Here is a 17526-nt window from a genome sequence, read left to right as displayed (position 1 = left end):
CATTCCTGCCCTTTTGTTTTGACGTAGGGCAGCACAGCAAAATTAATTGCTGCGCTGCCCTACGTCAAACCCCATAAATGAGGTCCTAGCAGTGTTCAGCCCATGGCACGTCAAAAGCAGCACCACAGGCCCTGATAAACTGGCCAAAGCATCACCCCACAGCCCTTCTGAAGGCCTTAAAAATGTGCATATTCACCTGGTGATGCCCACAGGAGCACAATGGCACCACCAAGAAGGGTTCTCCTGCTGCTGATGAGGGGCTGCCAGGAATGTAGCGGAGTCAGAGGCCTTTAGTATATTTCCTGCAAGTCACCGTAAGTCTCACAGGTACTAGGATTCATGACCTGGGTAGCTTTTTATTTCCTTTTGTTTGCAAGCACTTTTAGAGCCATGACTTATACCTGTATGGCTCTACAGTGGTGGGACCTTTGTTGTTGACCCCTAAGAGTGGTTTAGCAGCATGAATAGGAACAGAAAAAAATATTTGGTCAGGTTTTTTTTAAGGGTTGTATTGGATTTTTGAACATCTGTCCTGGGATTAGGACACCTTTGGGATTGGTTTCCCCACCGCCCTCCTAACCCATGGCCCTGGAATTTGTTTTCCCAATGTGAAACTCGCCAATCAGTGCTGATTTACAAGTCTCAAGATGGGTCAAGAAACATTTTTCAACTTTAATCCAGCCAATCGCAGTGACTTGCAAATTTAAATCGCAGAGACAGACATAAGTATTAACCCATCAAATCCTGCCTTGCACTTTTTTTAAATGTGCATATCTCAATACTACTGATTGGATTTACACCAAATCAAAAAGCAAGCTTTCTGTGTAAAGTTTTACTTTCAATCAATCAGGGGCTTCTGAAGCACGCTACTGACCCGTGAGGGTCTCAAGGTGCTGGGGGGGGGGGGGGGGGGGGGGGGATGCAGCTCCGGGTCAGCCGAAAAGCCAGGTCTTGGAGAGTTTTGTAGGCGTGGGTGAGTAGCTTGAAGGGTACTCCCTTCTTGACGGGGAGCCAGTGGAGGTCATGCAGGTGTTGGGTCATGTGCTCATGTCGTGGGGTGCCGAGGACGAGTCTGGCTGTGGTTTTCTGGATGGTCTGGAGTTTGTGTAGCAGGGATTTGTTGATTCCAGCGTAGAAGGCATTTCCGTAGTCCAGTCTGCTAGTTATGAGTGCGTGGGTGACGGTCTTTCTGGCTTCCGGGGGGATCCACTTGAAGGTCTTGTGGAGGATGCGGAGGGAGTTGAAACAGGTGGAGGCGACGGCGTTGATCTGGCGAGTTATGGTGAGGGAGGAGTTTAGAATGATGCAGAGGTTCTGGGCATGGTCCGTCGTGATGGGTGGGTTTCCGAGGGCAGAGGGCCACCAGGTGTTGTCCCAAGTGGTGGGGGAGGATCCAAGGATGACGACCTCTGTCTTCTCCGAGTTGAGCTTTAGGCAGCTGTTGCTCATCCAGGCTGCGACGTATTTCATTCCTTCCTGGAAGCAGAGTCTAGTGTCTTCAGGGTTCTTTGTGAGGGAGAGAATGAGCTGGGTGTCGTCGGCATAGGATACTATGCTGAGCCCATGCTGTCTGACGATGGCGGCGAGGGGGGTCATGTATATGTTGAAGAGCGTAGGGCTGAGCCATGATCCTTGGGGTACTCCGCAGTTGATCTCTGTGTGTTTGTAGAGGAAGGTTGGGAGTCTGATCCTATGGGTTCTGCCGCGAGAAAGGAGCAGATCCAGTCAAAGGCGGGTCCCCGTATGCCAGTGCCGTGGAGTCTGGCTGCAAGAGTGCGGTGAGAGATGGTGCCCGAAGGCTGCGGAGAGGACTAGCAGGATGAGGGCCACGGCGTGGCCCTGGTCGAGTAGCAAGTGGATGTTGTCGGTGGCGGCAAGAAGGGCGGTCTCGGTGCTGTGATTGCTGCGGAATCCAGACTGGGAAGAGTCGAGGATGGCGTTCTCTTCTATGAATGCGGTCAGCTGGGCGTTGACAAATTTCTCTGTGAATTTGGCTGCAAAGGGAAGGAGAGAGATGGGCCAGTAGTTTTTCAGGTCCGTCGGGTCAGCCAAGGGTTTCTTGAAGAGGGGCTTGACCTCTGCCCGCTTCCAGTCATTGGGGAAGATGCCGGATTCAAAGGTGGCATTGATGATGCGGCATAGTTTGGGTGCTCTAGTGGCAGCGGATCTGTGGAAGATTTGAGACGGGAAGGGGTCTGTGGGGCTCCTGATTAGGTGCTCTTCATCGTCGTGGTGGTATATTCGGTGGTGACCGGTGTCCAGGAGGTGATGGTGGGCTGGCTGTCATAGCTGAAAGGGAGGGTGGTTTTTGGAGTCTGTTTATAAAGGGACTTGATTTTCAGGTGGAAGTAGGAGCCTAGCTTGTTGCAGAGGTCCTTGGACGGTGTGACGGACGTGACTTCGCTGGGGGTTTTGGTGAACTGCTGGATGAAGTTGAAGTGTTCCTTTGAGTTGCTGGCGTTGGTGAGAATTTTGTTCCGGATGAGGTACTCTTGGTGGTTCCTATGAGTTGGTGGTATCCTGTCATGGCATACTTGCAGGTGGTTTTGCTGTTTCTCCATCGTTTCTACAGATATCTGCAGGAGGGTCTGGCTTCTTGGAGGTCGGTGGTGAACCAGGCAGCCTTCACGGGGCGTTGTCTGTTGGGGTGGTGGAGGGGTGCGAGCTTGTCTGCGCAGCTGGTTATCCAGTGGTGTAGTTTCTTGGCTGCAGAGTTGGCGTTGGTCGTGGCGGAGGGGGGTCGTGGGTGAGGGTGGAGTTGAGGTGCTCCTCTGTGACATTGCTCCAATTCCTACGTGGCGGGTGCAGGGCGGGCTTGTGTGCAGTGGTGGTGTTGAAAGAGAAGTATACACAGTGGTAGTCTGTCCATAGGGGCTGCGAGGTGTGGCTGAAGGGGATGTTGGTACCTCCTGCGAATATGGGGTCGAGGATGTGTCCGCCCTTGTGGGTGGGGGTCGTGACGACCTGCTTCAGTCCGAGGTTGGCGAGGTGGTCCAGGAGGGCGGTGGAGTCCGGGTCACTGCAGTTGTCGAGGTGGAAGTTCAGGTCTCCGGTGAGTATGTAGTATGGCGTGGGGTGCGATAAGGTCAGCAATGGTAGTGGTGAAAGAAGTGCGAGGCCCCAGGGGTCTGTAAGCAAAGGTGCCGCGAAGCGGGGTTCTGGGGCTGGTCTGGATCTGGAAGTGGAGGTGTTCGGTGTTGAAGAGGGAGTCGCTCATGCTGGAGGTGGAGAGTCGGAGAGACCTCTTGGGTACTTTCAAGCCACATTTGGTGTAAATCTATTCAGCAGTATTTGATCTATCTTTCAGCACAGTTTCCTGTGGAAGCTAAAATAGCAAACAATACACTTTTTCACTCCCTCCCTTAACTACTGTTCCTGCAGGTGGAGCTTCATGAAACCTGACAAGAAAAAACTTAAGTCACTGAGTTAGTAGTAGACTAGCATGTGTTCTGTCCTTAAGGTCTAAAGTTCTAAACAAATACAAAAAATGCCTTTTTAATGAAGAGTGAGGGTGAGCCACAACTTGTCATATATATATACCACTAGGTAGTTATAGTAAGGTCCGCTTTTCAAAATAACTTTGGCCCAGTTTGACAAAAAATCCCCATGCATTTTCCATGAACTTCTTTAAACAAAGTTAAAGCAAAAACTGATGAACAGAATTACACCAAATTTGGCAGGAAGCTGGATCTTGGCCAGCAGATTGTGCTTTTTTGATTAGGTTTAGATCCGTTCAGTAGTTTTAAAGAAATTAAGGGACAAAATAATTGTATATCCGGATGGTTGGGTCTGCGAGAGTGTCGCAAGACTCTCTCGGGAGTGCCAAATTCACAAATAGAGCGTTCTGATTGGCCCAGGGAGCTTTATTTTCATTGGGCCATCTTTTTTTTATTTTATATTTTTTTCAGTCCTCGTCACACCATCGCTTTCTTACCAGTGTAGATTCCCTCAACAACAGGGAACTAACCCTCCCCAAAGATTATTGCTATTTGGATCTGGCCCCGCCAGCATAGAATGCATAGCTTGTATGGCTTAATCATCGAACCAAGCAGTTGTTTGCCAATCAATGTAATATTTCCAGACCCTCTCGTAGCTCCGATGATCACAGTCCATCTGACTTGTTAAGTTAATGTTTTTGAGAACCCTTGGGCCATCTTGCTCCTGTGGGAGTCAGACTCCCGTAGGAGCGAGAGCTCTGATTGGCTGCCAGCAACAGAACAAAAATCTTGCTGGCTGCCATTGCACGGCTCTGGGACATAGGGGGATATTCATAACACAATGTCGGAGCGCGAGGTTATGCCAAAATTGGTAACGCTGTGCTTCGACATTTAAAAAAACAAAAAGAAACGCAGGGATGCACCACATTTACAAAAATAGAGCACACCCCTGTGTTTCCCCTAATGTTGGTGCTTATAAAGCTACCTAGTGCCAACGCTGGTATCCTTGCGCCATGTTGTAAGGGTGCCTACGCTGCAGGGGCGATTGTTTATGTGTAGTAAGGGACACCTTTCTGCACATAAACAATCTTGAAAGGTGATTTGTTCTTTCTATGTGTGCTGCAGAGTGTAGAACACATGTAAAGAGCAAAATATGAGGAGAAATTAATAATTTCCCCTCTTATCGCCAGTCTAAGACCAGGTATTCCCTGGTCTTAGTTTTTTGTGCTGACCCAGCATTGTAAATATGGGGCAACATCAAAAAGCAATGTGTGTTGCCGCGGAACGCTCACTGCAACACCCATTGCACACCCGTTTCGCGCTAAGTGAAGCGTGAATATGGGTCTTATTTACAAGGCAGAGTTAAGCCACGTTAAGTGGCTTAACGCCGTTTTGTAAATAAGGAGAAGGGGATATCGGCACCAGAACATTACTAAAAATGACATTCTGGTGGCAATATCCCCTTGTAAATATGCCACTTAGTCTCCTGTCCTGAAGTAAAAAAATATATATATATATATAAGGGGCAGGGTAGGGCTACCCTGACCCCCTATGCCCAATCGGGGGGGATCCAGATGGACCCTCCCTGGGCCCAAAAGAAAAGAAAATCAGCAAAAAATGCTGTGATCCTGTGAGAGTCTTTTATATATATTTCAACAACCTTTTCATACTCCACAGACAGGTCTCAGCACCGTTGGGTTAATTTCATCGGTTTTATTGCGGCAACTGGTAACACGTTTCGACCGTCCTTGTGGTCTTTTTCACAACAATACCATATCGCCATTTTGAGCATTAAATACTATCCCCACCTATTAAAATGACAGTGCAATAATTGTCTACAGCGTTTCGAACAACAACGTTTTTCATTGAAAATTGTTCAATAAAGTTTTCTATGCTTTTTTTGTATACTTTTTCTATGACCATCAAAAACAAATCTTAATACTTTGTAATTCTCTGTTAATGTCACGCCATATTGCAATGCCCTGTACACTCATGGAAAACATTTTTTAAATGTGACTAATAACACTGTGCATCTCTCGCTCCCCGCCTCCCGTGTAAGTAAGACCTCAATGATCGTTTCGGGGCTATGTGTGTGCAGCCACTATTCTGACACCTTCAATTAAAAAGTGGCTCAATTGTATTCGATAACCTCAAGAATCAATACCATTTGATCAATTAATCGAGAACCGGGGTTCTGAACTCCAATGTCACTGGTTTTAGTACAACCTTATTGGTGCTTCTTTCCTTCCTATATACGATGCTTAGTGCCTTATTTTCTTTCCTCAATTACTCGTCAAGTCCACAATAGAGGTTCAATTGTGAGCCAGTGCTCCTACTTCATTGAGCCACTATGGTCCATAATCACTTATTCAGCGCCCTATTGACAGCATAATGTCGCACCCCTGAAGTTCATTAAATCATGCGCCTGGATTATGCGCACTGACTGACATGGAACAGTATTATACGGTGCACCTTAATCTCTGTATTTGAATACCAGTCCGTATTCATGCAGCCCAATATCCTGCCCTTCATTTTAATATACTCCTTTTCCCTGAATTAAAGCTGCATAGAAGAGTAAAGTGCTTAGTGCAAAGTACAACGTTGCAACATTTCATACATAATAACAGTAAAGTGCTGCGTGCGAAGCTACCTCGTCGAACCCTTCGTGGACCTTTAAAGGTACCACCTTTCCCTGAATTAAAGTTGCATAGAGGCATAAAGTACAAGGTGCCTAGTGCAACGTTATACAGTATCATCAATATCAAAGTGCTACGTGCAGAGATGCCTTATCAGACGTTAGACAGATTTTAAAACATGTTAAAGTGCCAAATACTAAATTCAAAATTTCCTCCCATACGGGGCTAGTGCCCCCAAGGTGCAATTTACTTGTTGCTCATGTCTCCCCTTTATACATGTTCTGGCATGCGCACCTTAAAACGTAAATCACATGGTCACTTTTGCAATGTAGGGAATGATGTATCGTCCACTGTTGATCCGTGCCAGGTATTGAAACTTGTCTGATGTTCACTCCATATCTACCGGCCTTATACCTGTGGCATTTAGTAAAGCATCCTCTGCCACTTCACCAAGATCCTCCCACAGGCATCTCTGGGCTAATGTCTTTGTTAGTAGAACGTTACTTTGTCTTTTATTCCATTTTCATTAGAGCAAAACAGAAGCCAGCCAACACGTGTTTCGTCGCATTTGGAAAGTAGTTCCGCGACTTCCTCAGGGCGCTCCGCCGGTGATAATTCCGACCCGGCTGGCCAATATGAAGTCCTAGAATGGTGGACTGTTATGTCAAAGAAACACTGTGATGCCGGTGATCCAAAGGTAGGTCTGCCGTGAGTCTCTTCAGGGTAAAGATGCGGTCGTGTATGAGAATAGGATCTAAAGCGTGTGGGCTCTGACTTCTCACGGCAGTCTGCTGTGTTCCGGGTATGGACAGGATTCTGATCAAATATATATGGAGCAATCGTGCTAAGCTCCTAGAAGGGATTAAGAAGTTGGAGGCACTAATCAATTTAGAGACGGAAAGACCTCAGACAGCGAATGAAGAAACGCTTGATAGACTATGAGGGTTCAATAAGACACAGGAAACAAACTTAATTTCGAAGAGACGAAAGGGATTTCAAATCATGACAAATCCTAACATTTGCTCCAAAATTTGTCATATCTAGAAAACAATTGAATCAGGCATCAAACCGCCCAGCAGTGACGCAAAAAGAAACATCAGACTCCGAGGTGGAGACATCATGAGGAGAACAACCAACAAACGTAGGAGAAAAGGAAACAACAACGAAACCTACCTTTTTTCATGAATACGAATTGATAAAGGAAACCTGGCAACAACCGCTACAGAGAACACATCCCCCGGAGAGAAGAGAAGGAAGACAAGAAGGGGGAGAAAGAGAAGGGGGAGACCTCCCAGTACAGAGAATCACACAGAGCAAACGGGGAGGGAAATGGAAATAAAACAATCAAGAAAAACTCTTATAAGTTTATCAGATAGGATCTTGACAGTGGATGAGACAAGAGTGTTAGAACTGGGGATGAGCTTTTGTCCAACTATGCAATTTAACTATACACAGACACGGATCGACTTATACAAATACAAAAGGAAGTTAAAATTGATGAAGATACATCTGCAATGTCCTTAGAAAGTAGACCGTCAAGTTCCAGGACCTACAGAGGAAATAGATCTTCTTACAGGATCAGACTTGGAAACTCTGTTGTTATTACAAGAACTAGGTGAAGACTCTGTTTCCTAATCACAGGAAGGAGTCGAAGGAAACATAGTGGCACATACATAACTTAGCATTTAAAAAACCGTACAAATTCACTTAAAAAACCATAGGTTTCACACACGTTATAGTTAAGAATTAGCATTTAAAAAACCTTGCAAATTCACTTAAAAAACCATAGGTTTCACACAGGTTCTAGTTAGGTGGACATTTCCCTCGTAAAAAACCAATGAAATTCCCCCGTTATAGTTAGTTCAGATAACTATAACTCGCGCGACCGCCACTCTGTCACAAGGATGATGTCATCAGTGATGTCATGAGTGATGCCACTGACCATGTCATGAGTGATGTAATATGTGAAGTCATGAGCAGTGGATTGCGGGTGCGCGAGTTATAGTTATCTGAACTAACTATAACGGGGGAATTTCATTGCTTTTTTATGAGGGAAATGTCCACCTAACTATAACCTGTGTGAAACCTATGGTTTTTTAAGTGAATATATATATATATATATATATATATATATATATATATATATATATATATATATATATATATATATCAAATATTTTGGACTGAAAAATGTACATTTATGGAAAAATAAATCAAATAAAAGGGAAAAGGGTACACATAAATAGGAATACATATATGTTCCTATATATGTGTACCCTCACACCTATTAGTTGATTTATTTATCCTTAAATGCCTGTTTATCAATCAAAAATATTTAGAACTGATTTTGAATTATGTACAAAATATTCTTTAGTAAAAGTTTACAAATCACACATTCGAAATTGTATTGCCAATTTGCAAAATAAATAAATATTTATTTTAAGCGAATTTTCGTTTTTGTGCCATTGAGTCCAATGATTAATTTGGCCTAAGATGTTATGGTAAATGATTTTTTTGTAGAGTACATTATGGAAACCAAATCTTGGAAAACTATGTTATCACATGCTACCATAAAAACGCCTGGAGGTTAATGAGGAGTTCCAAAAACTTGTGTCCTTGTGACATCAATAATAGCATGCAAAGCAGCGTTGTAAGCAAGTATTATTGTTGTCGAATCAATGTTCCAGATCTTTCTGCCTGTTCGTCTGAATCTTGTTCTCTTCTTGAAATGTTCATTGTGTTGGGCTGTATTAATACTGATAGTTGTTTGAAATGCGGTCCTTTTAATGCATAAAAAACACAATGCCCACTTTAGTTTAAAAAAGTCTTTCCCTTTATTGAAAGGATTTTGTTACACACTGAAAAACTGCACAATTTTCAAAATATTTTACATTGGATGAACAAAAACGTGCTTACATTTTCAATATCTTGTCCTTAAAAAAGGCCTCACTCCATGTGGCATTTTATTGAACTGTTCTTTGTAGCTATATAAAGGAATGCGTATACTATGAAGATGTGTCTCGTGGCAAAGCATTCACCTGGTCTATCTTAGCGGCAGTGTTACCAGGGACGTATCTACCGATAGTGCATCATATGCAGTGACACCAGGGCCCAAAGCCCTGAGAACCCCATGATAAATGCTGTCTTTTAATACCCCGACAGCTGTAAAATGGGACATATTTCTTGCATGTACCAGGGTCCAAAGCATAAATTCTAAGCTACTGAGTGAAACGGAATGTTTATTCACCTAGTCTCGTTTTGCAGCAGTGTAACGGAATGTTTATTTCATAAAAATGTATCATGTTGCACTGTATTCACCTGGTGTGCCTTTGCAGCAGTATAACGGAATGTCTATTCCATAAAGGTGTGTCAGGTTGCACCGCATTCACCTGGTCTGTCTTTGCAACAGTGTAACGGAATGTTTATTCCATAAAGGTATATCAGGTTGGACCGCATTCACCTGGTCTGTCTTTGCAGCAGTGTAACGGAATGTTTATTCCATAAAGGTGTATCATGTTGCACTGTATTCACCTGGTGTGCCTTTGCAGCAGTATAACGGAATGTTTATTCCATAAAGGTGTGTTAGGTCGCACCGCATTCACCTGGTCTGTCTTTGCAACAGTGTAACGGAATGTTTATTCAATATAGTGTATCAATTGACATTATATTCAACTTCTCTTCATAGAATAATGACATAATGTTTATTCCATTAAGGTGTATGACAGCATTGCACTGAAAAAGTCTTCGCTGCTCCTTGATGGGATGTTTATTTCACATCGGTGCATATCTCTGCTTTGATGTAGGAGCGCTGCATGCACATTTTAAATTTAAAATAGAGTGACTGACTTCCCAGTACAATGACAACAGAAATGCAATATATGCTGCAATATAGCAATGCCTTTATGCAAGCTACAAACCTCTTGTGTGGTACCTTGTTGTGTGACCTCCTTGAAAGTTGCAGCTGGGCTTTGGCCTGCATCCGTAGGCTTTAATATCCTGAAATGGACCATCAATTCTGCAAGCCTCTGCCTTATCCTGGCAAACGTCGACACAGTTGTGCTAGTAAGTCCTGGGTGGCCTACAAGATCCTGCTTAAAAATCCATCCGATGATCTTTGTAAATTATTTCATATTCTTATTGCTTAAAACACCTCTTAGAGGGTATTTAGAACATCTTTTTCTAGCCCATTTTTGGGTAACTGTATCAGCTCCAGACACATCAGGCATTCACTAGTGCTCAAAGCCTGTAAGATTTCTCCATATCGGTTTCCATGAGATAGGTAAAAATGTACTTCTATTCTATGTCTAAATCTAAACCAAAACAGATGTTAGAAAAATGTCTTGGAAGTCAAGAATTAGCAGCATTTAATCGTTGTTTTAAATCTAACCTTTAGTGAATAGGGTTTCTGTCACCCAGCTTCACAGAGTGGTTACTCCTTGACATAGTGAGGGAGTACAGTGGTGAGGAGATGGAACCCTACTGTAGTGATTGGAATCTGTAGATGAATGTAGTATCCAACCAGCAGGTTAGTAGGGAAAACCTGACTCGAGTCGTAAGAGTTTGGATATACTTTTGAAAACCACAATTACCTTTCAAAACAGCAAGTTCCTATTGGATGTTGATGTCACCACATGGAGATCAGTTCAGGCTGATCTAACCCTGTAGAAATTCTACTCCGTTGCACCCTTGATGTAAAGATACTCCTAGAAGGTGAAGTGAAAACCAAAGCTTGCACTTGTTTAATGATATGCAGTAATAATTACGGCTCTGTGTCGGACTCATGTTCTGAGGATAGCATGTAGAAGTTAGATATATGAAGCTCCTACGGTGTTCTCAATGTACTGAGATGTTATTAAGGAGAAAACAAGATAAACGTTGAGACACTGGCTGACAAAACTTTACCTTTACTAGTGAAGAGTTTTTGCTTAAAGCCTGTTGTCCTACTCAAACGACCAAGGTGCACTGCCACTACGTGTGCATTTACACCTATGGTTATTTATTCAACCAGAGCCTGTGGGGTGACCCTTGAAGCTTAAAAGTTTGAGTTATGCCTGTTACCCCATTGCAGAGGGAGTACAATTTAGAACATTTTGAAGTTTCATTCATTGGTGGTTTTCAGCAGAATTGTTAGGATGTTTTGTTTCTCCTTACATCAGATTAAATGTTCAGATTTATTCCTGCCCTTTTACCCAATGTAGACCCTAGAGGAGTGTAGCATGAGTAAGACATCAGTGATGTGACCCAGGAACAAGTGGCGAGTGTGTTTATGTTCAGGTTTGTAGTAAAGCTGTAGTTGTAGAACTGATCTAAAATTGAAACTGTTTATCAAAAATGTGCCTTCAAAGTACTGCTGTGCTGTCAGAACACCAAAGGCTTTTGCCACCCTGTTGCCAAAAAAAGATTTGTTGTCCTGCTGTGGACATACCCCAGTAACCAGACTTTTAATATGTCTGAATACATTACTAATAGGAAGTTTCAAGATACCGCATTGAAGGGTATACTTAATGTCTGGATACATGTCTTCTATGTACACAAAAAACTCCTAATTTAGGAGTGACATTGCCTCTCCGTCAGGGATCTTTGACAGTTGCACATAAATGCGATTAGAGCACAAAAAAAGGGTTAGTTGAAGGACCATTTCATCAACAAGACAGTAAGAGCCAGTTGTCTCTCATGCCGGTTATCACTAAATTATTTTACAACAGGTTTACCTATCATTTCATCTCCGCAATAAGAAGACATATCCATGGTGCCAAATATAGGCATCACCTAGATAATTAATAAGGGAATGGTGAAATATAACTATATTTTTTGTGATTCTGATACATGAGTTGGATTCAGATGTCCTGGACAGATATATAAATCAACTGTTCTATTGTACAATGTAATATTACATGTTTTGCACTCTTTTAATTAGTTACATTAGTTAAGTCAATAATGGAACAATTCATTTTTTTCTTTCCAATGCACCTTCTGAAAGATCTCTATGTAAAGTCAGTGGTATTCTGTAACCCTGTCATCCTCAGGTTATACCATTTCTAAGATACTGTATATACAAACATATTACAATTATGTTACCTATAAACATTATGTAAGATGCCTTACAAGCTATTTACAATCAAAGACATCCATCAGATTTTACAATGTTGCACATGCACTCTAGGGAAAGACAAACATACAGTACATTTACATTGACTCCATGATGGCAGACTCTATGGATGGTGTCAAGCTCTCAAAAAGCAACTCATACATGTATGGCTAAGAGCGGATAACAGTACGAACTTTAAAAATCCTTTGGCTTGAATTGAATGGCCTGCAAACTGTTGACATTTTCCATGCTCGTAAACAAATTGACCACAAAGAAACAGATGCTATGACCACAACCTAAGCTATATTATAAAACATGCTTAGATTGATTTAGTACATACACTTGAGGGAGTCTAGCTTTGCCTGAAACCGAGAAGGAGCTGTTTTATGTCTCAGTGTTTTTTCTGGTAATAAGTGTTATTGTTTAACTATCTCTAACTGTTTATAATCTACATATAACATTTGCTATAAATGGTAATGGAATACGCATGTACTTCCATACAGAGGTCTGGAAAGGCTTTTGCAAAGCAAACATATTTGAGGGCTGTCTTTGTAAAGCAAACATATTTGAGTGTTGTCTTTGTAAAGAAAACATATTTGAGGACTTCCTTTGTAAAAAAAAAAATGGAGTGCTGATAACTATCCAAAATATTAGTTGTTAGAGATTTGGTATAAATTTATTTTAAATTTGGAGATTGAAGTAAAACACAAATCGTGAACACTGAAGACAATTTTAAAATAATCTATTGTTGCCCAAATTTCCTCACAGTGTCTGATATATATTGGTATCTCTTTTGATTATTTGATCACAATTGGAATGCTCAAAGAATGTGATGGTGTCATTTAGGCCATACAATTAGCTGCTCATAGACATCCCTATGCATGCCCTGTCCACCATCACAAAGGAAGAAAAGCGAGTACATCATTTTCTTGACGGAATAAAGAAACAAAACTTTTCTTTTTAAAATAGTTCAAAAGTAGCATTACATTGAGAAACTGAGAAGGCCAGTCCCATGCAACACTATACGATTGTCTGAAATCTGACTAAAGCTGGTCAGTAGACGGCAATTTAATTTCAACAATACATTGTGGTATTGAAAAGAAGTCTCCTTTGCTATCTAGGGCTGCCATTTCTTTTTAAACAGACAAGTTATCAACCACTTCTTGGTGATGTGGAAAACATGTTGTTAACACACTGGTTCGGGAGCACTCTTAGCTGTGTATAACACTCACCGCTGTGCCTTCAGGGTACAATTTAAACATGCAAGTGTGTGACTTTCATTCTCAACTTTCATTGATCTATCTTGAGCTTTCTCATATTGTTTGATACACACTTAGTGAGTATTATATCTTAAATCTCTAGGGGGTTGAGCATCTTCCTTAGTGTATAAAGTCATATTGGACAGTGTTTTTTTAGTAATAGCTTCTCATCTCATACACAGTGGTGGTCAGCACAGGTAAGATCCATAGGGCAGGGAAGGAGCAGGGCAGAGTGGGGGGAAGTCAACAGATAATGGCATAGGTAAAATTAAATAAAAAATGTAATAAAACCACTTACCTTGCGCTCGCTGCATTGCCAACTTGGTGATGCAGCAAGCGCAAGGTAAGTGGTTTTATTTATTTGTGTATTTAATTTTACCTATCCCGGCGTCTGTTGATTTTCCCTCCACCCCGCCTCACCGCTCTTACCTGTGCCGGCTGCCACTGCTCATACAGCAAATGTGTAGACATGAAGTTGTCTAATCGCGCTTGTGGAATGATCTCCAAGACACAGTTTGAGGCATATAACTTTAGTTCTTTTAGCAGTGAACGATTCTTAACAAAAAAGTATTTTTTTATTATATACAGAAACTTTTTACTAATGCCTTTAATGATATTCCAGATGAAGACCCACACTCAGCCTTTTTATTGCTCTTCCCAACATCAAACTTCCCAATCGGATGATACACAGAATTAGGGAATATTTATTGTGCCAGCTCTGTAAAGTTTGCTATTTAGAAAATATACCAACTTGGTTGGCAGTATTTTACCACATGATCTTTGCAGTTGGTGCCTTTTTGAAAGCTAATTTGAAGGCAGAAAAGCACCTCCACTATAGATGGAATCACTAGCTTCCCATCGCAGCATTACCGCAACCATTAAACTTTGGCGAAAGGATTTCAGTCATATTAACTACACTAAGGTTATGTTTAGTTGAGTCTATCTAGTGTTAAAGCTTTGGGGATGGTGTTGAAAAGTATCTATAAAAGAAGCCTTTATTTCCTTTCCAAGAGTGCTTATTATATTTTCTGCTTTTTCTTTTTTTAACTTCAACAAATTTTGCATGAAACTGGAGTGCTTAGAAAAGTAACCATTGAGTGAATTTCGGATCTCTAAAGTATATAGTGATATACATGAGAGCAGTGAGAGGAAACCCAAAAAGGTCTAATTCTTTCATGGGTGAGTATCATAAATTCAGAAGGGAGAGTTCATATTTTCATGATATTCACACAGGATACATTTCAGTACAGTTTATGTAAATAGAAGTCAGTTACCTAGTTAGTGACTATCCTAGAATGTTTACTTGACCTAGTTGGACACGCTTCTCATTCTGTGTCCAAGTCGTATATCTCCTCCCAAAGAAGTCTAATTCCTCACCAATATGCAGAGAGGAAATGAAACATAAACATTAGGACTAAAGAACTAAATACAGTTGAAATACTTGGTGAGATTGGCACGCAAAGAATTGCTCATGTAATGTAAATGATGTATACAGATAAGATAAATTAAACTGAATCAAATACATAAGGAGAGGCATGTATGCTCATTAATCAATACCCATAAGGATTAAATATTGAACCAAAGAAATTAAGTTACAAGTAAGAACTGCATACACTGCTGTGCTCAGTGTAACGCAGTGCTATGGTTGGCACTGTCAGATTACTTGGACTGGTGTGTTCACTCCTAGACTGCGGTCAACCTGCCTAAATCATTTTCCTGAAGTAAATAATGGGCCTTTGTGGAGTTGAAATATCCCAAAAGAGTGGCAAGGATCTGGAACCCTGGAAGCTATGTTGAACACTCTTACCTTAATACTATTGTTAAATATTTGGAAATTGTAAACTCATTCTAAAATTGGAGACAATACAAGTTGGGGGGTTAGCTGATGTAAATCAAGAAATGAGTTTAAATTTTGACTTGCACCAACTGAAGCGTGATGTGTTCCCTTAACATGCTCCCTTCTGCAGCCAACACGTTGCCATGTACAACTCCTCTCTGGTAGTGAATGCATACACAGAAATAACGTTTGGTGAAAATGTGGCTTGGTATAAATCAAAATACACCTATATTCCTACGTCTTCTGGTTAAAATTCATTTCACGCCGTTGCTATCCGACATCACAGACCATCAGTATATAGGTCCGCACATCATCTGTTTAACAGTAGTATTGCCCAATTATGGCATTGTTTGCGGGCGGGATTAGTGAATGGTGATGAAAACGCCATAATATGTTTTAACTAGTAGAAAACAGTTTGTAAAGGCAGAGATGTTATTCATACATCAAAAACTAAGAGTTCCTCTTCTGGTATTTATCTGATTGGAAGAGAAATAGAAGCGGACAAAGTAATCCTTCACTTCGGGGTATTGGGGAACATTCCACACGTAGAATTTGCAGAGTTGAATGGGCATTGTCCAACTAGATTCTGTTTTTGGGAGTTGTGACAGGGGAAGCAAATAGTGGCCTAAGGGTGAAAGCCAAGACAGTGGAGGTTGCAAGCTCATGCTTTGATCTTGGTTAACCGTATGCCCAGACGCTTTTTGTCACCAGCCATTTTGTTCTTTTGTTTCTTTAACAATTAAATAAACTGGGCACCTCCACAATTTCCCACATCAGGCAAGTTTCCACTTCCGATAGACCCAAGGACACTAGTGGAATACTTTGTTGGTTCTCACCGCGTGTGGTGTTGGACTAAAAGTGCTTGTTCATGTAGGGCCTGCCCCATAGTTACACACTTAAGAGGTACGATCAGGCGACAAAGTTGATTTTGTACGTCAGCTGGTGTCCATTATCCCAGGCGTACAGTACCTTCTCCTTGGGATTGTAATCGATCTGGGTGGTGAAAGAATACTCATTGGTGAAGGGGAGTTTGGGATCTGCCTCCGTGTCTGTGTGAGTGTCAAAGGCGTATGAGATCTGCCCTTCCTGTTGGTTGTAGACGTCCACTGCATAGAGGATGCCACAGATGATGAAACAGTTCCCATATGAGTTACGCTTGAGGCCGGTCTTCCAAGTGGTTTCCTTCTTCACCGAGAGATCGCTGGGATCGAGTTTGCTGATGACGATGACTTCGTTCTGAGAGTAGTCGTAGTCCATGGAGGGATATATCACCCACAGCCCGCTTTCGTCCACGGCAAAGTCGATGTCCGAGTGACCTCTCCACTTCCAGGGCGTGGTGTCTTCATAGACAACATCATGTAGGAGAGACCAGGCGGATACAAACCTTTGCTTGAGGTCATATTTGATGATGTTCTTGGTGAAAGCTCTGTTGTAGAAAAACGCGCCTTGGTACACCACATGGCCGGTCCCAATCCAGTTGTAAGGGACCTTATACAAATTACTCCAGCGTCCTGCAAAACACAAAAGAAGCATCTTTTTTAATTAACAATATTTTTGTCCAATAAAAATGCATTATCTATATTTCTTTTAAAGTATGTTTGATCTTCAAAGGTTGGAGAACACAGTGTTTTTGATGTTCCAGTTCAGGAAATGGTAGAAAGATTTTATGTTAAGACTCAAACAAAAGACTGGAGGAAGGGGAAGCAGCTTGAATACTATGGCGGACTAATCTGTGTGTGCTGCTGAAGAAGAACTAGCCTTCGAGAGGGTCAGGGAGTATGATGAGAATTTAAATATAAAACACCAATGAACTTGAAGTCTTATGTCAAGTCCAGTCGAAACTACACATTAAGTCTAACCTCAAAGCTGAGGAATGGTTACAGCATCACCAAGACATGTAGGAACATGAAATGCAATACTCAATATTCACTGGGCCACTGCTGAAGTTTTTTAAAGTCCCCGGGACAATGATTACTTCTGTTTTTTATTTTAGATTTGTAAAGTACTCACACATCCAATGCTCCTAAACAATAGAAGCTAAGAATTGAGAATGTTGAGGCTTTTTTGGAAAGCACGATGGCTAGCAACCAGGCGGATATCGGGAAGAAGAAGGTTCCAATAATTAGGATCAAGTACACACAGCCCGCAGGCTTAGCTACAAGCACATGTTAGAGTAGGATGTTGGATCTCTGAGAGGAATAATTTTTATGGGTATGAATTTCTATTGAATAAAGGACAAAATTTGATAAAAACATGGTGAGCCACGCAT

General features: G+C 41.8%; 1 protein-coding gene across 1 annotated transcript in view; it reads right to left on the bottom strand.

Annotated features, from left to right (window-relative positions):
* Positions 1 to 8883: 8883 nt before the first annotated feature.
* Positions 8884 to 17526, bottom strand: part of OLFML2A (olfactomedin like 2A) — a 262018-nt gene continuing 253375 nt past the window's right edge. The window contains exon 8 of the mRNA XM_085613763.1: positions 8884 to 16768. Coding sequence (XP_085469889.1) covers positions 16167 to 16768 — 602 coding nt within the window. The 3' untranslated portion in view covers positions 8884 to 16166. The remainder of the gene's footprint in view (positions 16769 to 17526) is intronic.

This window comes from Triturus cristatus, chromosome 1_2 (genome assembly GCF_964204655.1).
Source record: "Triturus cristatus chromosome 1_2, aTriCri1.1, whole genome shotgun sequence".
NCBI lineage: Eukaryota > Metazoa > Chordata > Amphibia > Caudata > Salamandridae > Triturus > Triturus cristatus.
This window is presented reverse-complemented; position numbering and strand designations above follow the sequence as displayed.